This window comes from Lipotes vexillifer, unplaced genomic scaffold, assembly GCF_000442215.2.
Source record: "Lipotes vexillifer unplaced genomic scaffold, Lipotes_vexillifer_v1.1 scaffold23, whole genome shotgun sequence".
NCBI lineage: Eukaryota > Metazoa > Chordata > Mammalia > Artiodactyla > Lipotidae > Lipotes > Lipotes vexillifer.
In genome coordinates, this window is record NW_006796283.1 from 4278548 (window position 1) to 4287785 (window position 9238).

The 9238-nt window shown below is 64.2% G+C and overlaps 2 protein-coding genes across 2 annotated transcripts in view; both read left to right on the forward strand.

Moving 5' to 3' along the window:
* The window catches only part of TCF25 (TCF25 ribosome quality control complex subunit), a 22229-nt gene extending 18116 nt beyond the window's left edge, over positions 1-4113 (forward strand). Inside the window, exons 13-19 of the mRNA XM_007468455.1 lie at positions 1-98; positions 1096-1183; positions 1714-1872; positions 1983-2073; positions 2561-2640; positions 3765-3837; positions 3958-4113. Of these exons, the coding sequence (XP_007468517.1) occupies positions 1-98; positions 1096-1183; positions 1714-1872; positions 1983-2073; positions 2561-2640; positions 3765-3837; positions 3958-4113 (745 nt within the window). The remainder of the gene's footprint in view (positions 99-1095; positions 1184-1713; positions 1873-1982; positions 2074-2560; positions 2641-3764; positions 3838-3957) is intronic.
* A 3891-nt stretch (positions 4114-8004) lies between these two features.
* Positions 8005-9238, forward strand: part of LOC103082376 (tubulin beta-3 chain) — a 12392-nt gene continuing 11158 nt past the window's right edge. Inside the window, exon 1 of the mRNA XM_007468483.1 lies at positions 8005-8954. Coding sequence (XP_007468545.1) covers positions 8005-8954 — 950 coding nt within the window. The remainder of the gene's footprint in view (positions 8955-9238) is intronic.

The following is a 9238-nucleotide window of genomic DNA, read 5'->3' on the forward strand; positions in this document are numbered from 1 at the left end:
GCTGAGTCAGCAGGCAGACCTCCCCGACCAGGAGCTGAGCTCTGCGAGGGAGAAGGCCTCTCTCTTGATCCAGCGGGCGCTTATCATGTTCCCTGGAGGTGGGTGTGTCCCCGCAGCCCCCCCGTGGGCACGGATGGGTCCCAGCGCTTGCCCCAAGCTCTCGGGAAGATGCACTTTCCAGCGGGGCCTTCAGGCGCCGGGGCTGCAGTTTGAAAGCTAACTTTGCCGTTAGAGCACCTGGAGCCTTTAGGGTGTCCTTAGATATTAGCAGTTCAAGCAAAACTTACCACCTGAAGTAGACACATTTTCTCTGGCCGTGGGCTGGGTGGGGGAGAAAACGGGGCCAGGAGGGGCCGAGTCAGCAAACTGCGTGTCTCTCCTCGTCCTCAAGTCCCAGTTCTCACTGGGATGAGGAGCTCAGAGTTAGGTTTGCCCTGGGTCCTCTCGGGTGACCTGCTGGTTAACATGGGCCCCTAAAGTTGTGGGTGTGTGGACGGGAAGAGGGGTCACGGCCCCTCTGCTGGGCGACATTCTCAAAGGGTCTGTGACCTGAGAGAGGAACCCACTGCCCTCTCAGGCCCTGGTGGGGCTGGGGTCCAGGACCGCGTGTAGCTCCGCAGGGGCTGGGCCGTGCAGCTCGGGCCCTCGCGCTCCGTCCCTGGCGGTGAGCCTCCCTGTGGGCGGCCGGGGTGACACCCGGTCGCTCGGGGCTCCCGGTAGACAGCGTCCTCAGCCAGCCCCTCCCGCTCATCTCAGCTGGGCTCCATCCACACAGGCGCTGCCTGGCCGGCTCTGAGCCGTGCTGGCCCTTCCCGATGAGGCCCCTGACGGGGTGTTAAGGCCCTGTCAGGCACGTGGCTTTTAACGGAGCTCGCCCCTGGGAGAGCTTTGGGGCAGGGGTTCTCTATGATGAGAGCATCCAGCGCACGCGCTCAGGGCTCCTGCGTGAGTCCCCTCGGGTGCAGATGGGGCTGCAGGGCAGCGGGACGGACAGCCCTCCGTGGCGGCAGGGGCCCCTGGGCTGGTGTGGGAGAGCGGCCTCCCCTGCCCCTCAGCCCTGGCCTTGTGGGCGTGACGGCCCTGCTCCCCCCGCAGTGCTCATGCCTCTGCTCGAGTACTGCAGCGTGCGCCCCGACGCCGCCGTGGCCGCACACCACTTCTTCGGACCCGACGCCGAGATAAGGTACAGACGGGTGGGCGCCCTCGGGGTGGGGGTGGGCCTGGGTGGCGGGACTGTCCTCCCTGCAGGGGCTCTGGGGCCCTGGCCATGTGGGCATCAGCCTGGCCTGTTGGACACAGTGGGGGCACTGGGGCTGTAACGTCCTTGCAGCTGTGAGTGTGGTTCAGGTGCCTGTATTGGCACCTGCTGCCTTTTAAAGTTTCTTGTAAAACGTGAAGAAAAACGTGGGACTTTGGAGCCAGCCATCTCAAGCCCGGTCAGGAAACTGGGGCGGGCTCTCCAGTGTCTGTGCGCACGGGTGTTTGCGTTCTCCTTGTATTTAGATTTTGATCGAGGAATTTGTTCTTAGCAAGGACGCTGCGCAGAAGCACATGCCTGTGTGCCCTGCCCCGGGGTCCCTTTCCCTTGTCGGCAGCCCCCTCTGGGCAGCCTCTTTCCCCTCCAGGTCGCCAGCACGCCCTGGATGCCCACAGGCACTGGCGGGCGCGTGGAGCCTGGGCCCGTGGGGGTCTCACAGGCCCCACTGCCCACAGCCAGCCCCCCGCCCTGAGCCAGCTGGTAAGCCTGTACCTCGGGAGGTCCCACTTCCTCTGGAAGGAGCCGGCCACCATGAGCTGGCTGGAGGGGAACGTGCACGAGGTTCTGCACGCGGTGGACGCCGGGGACCCTGCCGTGGAGGCGTGTGAGAACAGGTGAGCCTGGGGCCGGGGTGCGGGCACTGCTCTCAGGACCAGGCCCGTCTCGCGGGCAGTGCAGGGCCGCGGCCGCCTCCACCACTGCCACTCATCTCCCTGTGCCCTAGGCGCAAGGTGCTGTACCAGCGCGCACCCAGAAACATCCACCGCCACGTGGTCCTGTCTGAGATCAAGGAAGCTGTTGCCGCCCTACCTCCGGTAAGGGAACGGGCTGGACTCGGGCTTCTTCCTGCCGGCAGCTCTGCCTCCGGGTCGGGGTCACGGGCAGAGGCCCCTCCCCTCACAGACACTTGCGTTCTGAGAGGCAGAGCTGAGCCTGCAGCTTTCCGTGACCTTATCGGGCTCAGAGCGGTGACCTGGTGGCTCGGAACCCCGAGGCGAGTAGCCGGCAGCCTGGGAGTGAGGCCCGGACATTTTGCAGGGCGGTCACAGCACGTGTGAGCGGAGGTCCTGTGGTTCCCACGCCCGCACCGGTCCCTGGGCTCATCCCAGTCCTCTGAGCGGGCCGGATGAGCGTCCTGCTGTAGGAAGGGCCCTTCTGCCCCCTTGCCCAGGCTTTCAGTATGGGGAACACAGCCTCGCAAACAAGGGCCGCTCCGTCAGCCCATTCCCACTCCCAGCGGAAAGGCCTGGTGCAGAGTGGAATCGGCTGAAAGTCGCCCCTCTGCTCTGTGCCTTTCTGAAGGATGTGAGCACGCAGTCTGTGCTGGGCTATGACCCTTTGCCTCCCTTGGACACCATCTACTCCTACGTCAGACCGGAGAGGTACTTGCTGCCCTGCTCCTTTGCCCACACGGCTCCGAGGTCAGTGCTGGGGCTCGGGGTGGGGGGGGGTGCCTTGCTGCCTCAGACTCAAGCCCTCAGAGAATATGGTGATCTGGGGTCACGGATCAGCTGTTGCAGGCCATGTGTTTTCACTTATTTGTCCATCGAAGGCCGTTTGTCTGTCAGGTCCTGGAGCAAGTGGTGGAGGTAGGGTAGGACGCAGTTGTAGAATCCGGGAATGAACGTAAACTCAGAGCCGCAGCTAAGAGCCTGCGAGGAGACAGCGGGTGAGCCTGACGTGTGAACGGCTGCTGGTTTCCACAGGAGCCTCAGCCTGTGCGGAGGCCCTGCCAGGGCCGAGTGTCTGGCGGTCAGGCCGGGACGCAGAAGGCCCCGAGGCCCATCCAGGAGGGCAGGGGCGGGCCCCGCGGTGCCGAGTCTGCAGGCGGCCTTCAGAATTGGCTCAGACAAATGCTTTCTTCCCCCTTCCCTTCCGGCCTTGAAAGCTTTACGTTAAGTAATTGCTTTACTTCACGTAGAGCCCGTGGTCACAGAGTCACCGACCTGGGAGAGTCACAGACAGACTTTCTCGTTTCCAGGCTTCAGGCGGATGTACTTTGTGGAATGAAGTCTTTTTTGTTCTCTGCTGAATTATAAAAGTTAAGAGTGCGCGTTCACAGGGAAATATAGTCCCCAGTTAAATTCTCAACAGGTTAAGATGAAAATTATTAATGATCAGTGTCTGTGGCTTCAACACCAAGCTGATGTGCTGGGCGTGGTCACACTGAGGATGGCTGGGTGCTGTGCTGGCCCCAGGCGCCCGGAAAGTCCAGGAGGGCCCCGCCCCCAACCCGACGCATGCCCTAGAATCTTCTCTCCACTCCTCAACTCTGAGCGAAGGACACTTTGAAACAGCTTTTCTCAAGAGCGAGTGAGGCTTGGCTGCAGCGGCCCCACTCTCCACTCAACTGGCCACGTTCCGAAGGCCAGCCCCACGCTGGACCCCCTGCACCTCGGGCCTGAGCCACCCCCTGCCGCCCCCGCCCCCTCTCTCCCCAGCCGCCGCGGAGGCTGCCCTCGTGGCCCCGCCAGGGCCTTGCTGACCGTCCTGACTCCCCTTCCAGGCTCAGCCCCGTCAGCCACGGAAACACCATCGCCCTCTTCTTCCGCTCCTTGTTGCCGAACTACGCCCTGGAGGTACGTGGAGCCCAGCACATGGGGGCTGCCAGCCTGAGACCAGGTGTCGGGTCCCGAGGCGGGGGGCTGGGCGGGGGCTCGTGCCGGCAGGCGCGGCTCAGACGAGTCTCATTGCTGCAGGGGGAGCGGCCGGAGGACGGAGGGGCCAGGGGTCCACACCTTGACCAGGGCTTGAACAGGCTGATGCTGGCCTTGCGGGACATGATGGCCAACTTCCAATTCCACGACCTGGAGGTGCCGCGCGAGGACCACCTCGAGGGCGATGAGTGGGACTGAGGCACGGGCAGGGCCCCAGCGCTGTGCAGTTATGTTCCCGATTGTGTGCTGGTCAGATCGGCCAGGTCCCTGACCTAGAAGTGCTGCTGTGTTGTCTGCCTGCCTCTGCTGTTCTATAAACGTGAACGGGTTGCGCTCTGCCCGGCGTGAGCTCTTCCTTTCCGGCGCTGCGGTCGGCGCCCCCAGATCCTCACACCCCCCAAGACTCCCCAGGAGCGGGCCCCGCGGCCACTCACGGCAGAGCCCCAACCCTGGGCAGGACCTCCCCGCCGCTGTGCTGCCGGCCCGGGGCATCGCAGAGCCAGAATCCGTGCTCGCTTCAGTGAGCACCGTCGGTGGGGAGGCCGAGAGGTGTGTTTTGGAAAGGACGCTCGTCTTGGCAGCTCTGGGGGTTGTACGTGGCAGAGACTGGGGGGCACTTGATCCAGGGGTGAATGGACCATAGGCTGGGGAGGGTGAAGGGGTGGGACCTGGTGCTCTTGAGTGACCGCTCAGAACCACACGGGCTGCCTGTGACTAAGGGTCCTGTTTGGTTCTGGAACAACCCAGGCCACCAAGATTGTGAGCCCCACGTGCTACCCTTTATGCTGGGCACCCTCCCAGCCCTGACCTCCACCCACAGAGGCTGCCCGTGTGCTCCAGTCTGCGGTTGGGGCTCCAGGCCAGTCAGTGTGGCAGGAAGTATGACCCAGCCATCTCCAGCATGCACCCAAGTCCTGGTCCGTTGGCCCATCTTCCAGGAAGTCTGTGGCATCCTGATCATGATGTGGGGTCACCTACTGCAGAGGCCTGTGAGGTCATCCTTCCAGCTGTTCCCGAGTCGGGGGCGCCTCTGTGCCTTGAGCACCTGTGGCAAGGACAGGGCCCTGCGGATGTGGTTACCCCTCCCACCATCCACAGCCAGCTCGGAGACCGAGCCTGCCCTAGAACCACATGGTCCCCACCAGGGTGGCCTGTGATGAACTTCAGCAAGTAAGACAGTCTGCTGGGGGTCTTCTGGGAAGGGGATTGATCTCTGAAAATGACAGGCAAGCAGCGAGAGCTTGGCACCCTACCTCTTCCAACCTTAAATACATTTAGGTGAGGATGTGATGTGCGGAGCTACAGCAGCCATCTTGCAACCAGGAATCAAACTTTAAAATGAAGAGCCGGTGTCCTGGGGATCGTGAAGCAGAGGCTGGGCCCGGGAGGTGATGAAACTGCTCACCCCCCCAGGCCCGGTGCCCACCCAGTGCTGCGTCGTGCTGCTCCGTCTAATGGGGGTGAGAAGACAGCCAAGGCCCTCACATCTAGACCCCTGCTGTAAAGGCTCAGCTGACCACTCAGGCCTTGCGCTGCTCATGGGTTGCTGATGGGTTGTGCTCTTTCCCAAGTCACACCCCACCTCAGGTCTTCAGCGTGGGCACCAAAGGGTGGGCACAAAAGCCCCTCCTTTCCCTGAGTTAAAGGAAACTAGACAACCCTGGAACCCAGATCCTGTGACCCAGCTCTGGGCCAGGTCTTCCTGAGATCTCTCCGTGGTGAGGGGAGGGGGCAGGGGCGCTGGCTGCACTCCCCGTGGCTGCTGTGGGGGGACCCCATCGGGGGTCCCCCATGAAGCCAGGCCTCCCCGGCGTGGCTGTGGCTAGACAAGGCCGCCCCTTGGCTCTGCAGGCAGAAGCTCCTCAGGCTCCAGCTCCCATGAGCTCCCTCACATGGTGAGCCTTCGTGTGCTGCGGGCCTGACCCTGTTCTGGTGCTGGGGACCCAGCACTGAGACAGTTCCTTCTCTCACAGCCTCATGAGTGGTCGGCACGTGGTCTCATGTGGTATTTTCTCTGAGGGGGTGGCCGTCCGCCCCCCCGACCTGTGTCTGGCCAGTCCTCACTTGCTTTCTTCCGGGGGCGCTGGAGGTCGAGCGGGTAGGACTGGCCGCAGGGTTAGCTGTGGTTTCACGTGGCTGTTTCCCAGGACTGTGACCAATTGCAGCTCAGCTGTACCTGCTGTCCCCCTCCTTCGGGGTGAGAACCAGACAGGGAGTCTCGAGGCCTCCCCAGGAAGAGGGCTGTGGTCTCATGGCAAAGGCCGCCCAGTTCTCCTGGCCTTTGAAGTCTCAGACTGGGGGCGCTGGGTCTGGGGAGGCACAGCAATCTCAAAGGCCTCATTTATGGAGCCGTAATGACACGTAAGCTAGAGGCAGGACACTGCTCGCCCGGCGGCCAGGGAGTCCTGGGACTCACGTGGCAGAGACACCAGGGTTCAGGGCAGCGATGCCAGCACTGCCCCCACCGTGGCTCTGCCTCGTGGTCCTGCCCTGGGACCCTTTGCTCCCTTTGGGGTTCTCCACCAGGAGGTGGGGCGCCCTGGTTCCTGCAGAGCCCAGGCGAGGCCCTTCCTTCCACCCTCCTCTACGTGGTGGGTGGGGGACCTGTGCACAGCCAGAGACAGGCAAACGGGTCCACCAGGGTGTAAAACAGTTTGGCGGAATCTACCAAAGCTGAAGGTGTGCCTCTGACCATGCGGTCCCACCCGTGTGTCACCCAGCAGCAGTGTCTGTGACAGACGGGGGCCACCCAAACGCCCACGCGACCTGCGCGTTAACGACCGCTGCGTGCGTCCGCGAGGGTGTCTCAGTGCTGAGTGAGGAAGGGTCCAGAGTCCACGCGTATCAGTTTCCAAAACAGGCAAAGTTAACCGATGGTCGGGGCCGGGAGGACGCCCCGGAGGGTCTGGTGCAGTCAGTGTTTGATTGATTGACTGGGTGCTGCATTCCCGGCTGTGTTTGGATGAGGTGTGCACCAACCTGCATGTTTATGATTCGTGTGCCCTCATGTACGACGCGCTGCAATAAATAGCACCAACAGAGGCAAAGGGGGAAGGGGCCGTGTGAATCGTCAAGGGTAGGGAAGGGAGCTGACGCTGGTGAGCAGGTGCGCCCTCCCCCGTCTGCTGAGGGGCACAGGACGGACCCAAACAGGAACATCGCAGCCCAGCGCCTTCAAAGCACCAGACCCTCGGCCGGCCTCTGACTTCCCGCACCCGTGAGGGGCCGGCCCTGCGGTCCATGCCCACCCCGCCCTCAGAGGAGACTTTGTCGTCAGCACCGGGCACTCTTTAGTGACAGAGTGATGATGGCTCGGCTGCCGTGACCTTTTGCAGAGGCAGTGGGGGCCGTCGGGGGAGGTCTGGCAGCTCTGTCCCCGCCCCTGCCTCGGGAGGAGCCGGAGCGCAGGAAGCGGCTGGGGGTCCTTGGGGCTGGGCCGCCTTCAGTCAGCGTTTAACGTGGGGCAGGCTGGTGTGTGTGCACGCGTGTGTGTTCCTGAGGCAGGATCCGACGGCTTCAGGGAGGAGGTGGTGGTCTACCATCGGGCCTGGACGAGGGCTGGAAGTCTCAGAGGCGGGTCCGGAGCGGGACCCCCGCGCCCGCGACACCTGGAGTGGAGGTGGGCTGAGCACGGCGCGGCTGGCCAGACTGCCGTGATCTAAGCGCCAAGCTGCCGGGACAGGCCCGGGTGCCAGCTGCGCCATCTAGCGGCAGCCCTCACGCTGCAGCCCGGGCACGCGCCCGTCACGGTGCCGCCCTCAGGGGGAGGGGCTCTGCGGATGACTTTAAAAGCCCTGAGGAAGGCAGGCGGTCTCGCAGGACCGGAGGTAGCCAGAGGCCTGGAAATGTCCGGATCTGGGCGACCGCGCCTCCAGGGAAGAGAGGAGGTGGACTGAGGACCAGGACAGAGACACTGAGCCCGCAGGGCTGGCAACTGGGAGCTTGGGATCCTGGCTGGGAAGTGACGACTGGTGGAGAGGCCGCCGTTTGTCCAGCCCCGGAGGGCGGAGTGTGAGGGGCCTCCCGGTGGAGCCATGAGCTGGGCGGGGCCCTGAGAGCAAGGACCCCTTCCTGCTCCCTGGCGGGACGATGCCTGTGCTCGGCCCCCAGAGGCAGCTGCCGAGTCCCCTCAACTCCACGTCCCCAGCCACCCCCCGCCTCGGGCTGGCCACCAACCAGACGGGGCTCCAGTGCCTGGAGGTGTCCGTTCCCGAAGGGCTGTTCCTCAGCTTGGGGCTGGTGAGTCTCGTGGAGAACGTGCTGGTGGTGGCCGCCATCGTCAAGAACCGCAACCTGCACTCGCCCATGTTCTGCTTCATCTGCTGCCTGGCCGTGTCCGACCTGCTTGTGAGCGTCAGCAACGTGCTGGAGACGGCCGTCATGCTGCTGCTGGAGGCCGGCGCGCTGGCCCCTCGGGCCGCCGTGGTGCAGCAGCTGGACGACGTCATTGATGTGCTCATCTGCAGCTCCATGGTGTCCAGCCTCTGCTTCCTGGGCGCCATCGCCGTGGACCGCTACATCTCCGTCTTCTCCGCCCTGCGCTACCACAGCCTCGTGACACTGCCCAGGGCGTGGCGGGCCATCGCGGCCATCTGGGTGGCCAGCGTCCTCGCCAGCACCCTCTTCATCGCCTGCTACAACCACACGGCCGTCCTGCTCTGCCTCGTAAGCTTCTTTGTGGCCATGCTGGCGCTCATGGCGGTGCTGTACGTCCACATGCTGGCCCGCGCGTGCCAGCACGCCCGGGGCATTGCCCGGCTCCACAAGAGGCAGCACTCCGCCCAGCAGGGCTTTGGCCTCAAGGGCGCGGCCACCCTCACCATCCTGCTGGGCACGTTCTTCCTGTGCTGGGGCCCCTTCTTCCTCCACCTCTCGCTCATCGTCCTCTGCCCTCAGCACCCCACCTGTGGCTGCGTCTTCAAGAACTTCAACCTCTTCCTCACCCTCATCATCTGCAACGCCATCGTGGACCCTCTCATCTATGCCTTCCGCAGCCAGGAGCTCCGGAAGGCGCTCCAAGAGGTGCTGCAGGGCTCCTGGTGAGCTGCTGGGCAGAGGGAGGAGGTGCTGTCGTGCGGCCCAAGCCCTGGGTGGCCGGAGTGGTCCCTTGGCAGAGAGGACGGGCTAGGCCATCTCTGAAGGTGTGGACGCACAGACCCTCTGGGGCCCGGGAGGGGAATGGCCCGAAGCTCCAGGAGGAGCTGTGGGGGATGGATGAGGCTGGGGAGACGGCGGGGCACGGCCCACGTCTCTCGAGTCCCCCCTCGTGCAGAGACCCGCCGCACCCACTCTGGGACAGCCCCCCCCCCCCCCCCCCCCCCGG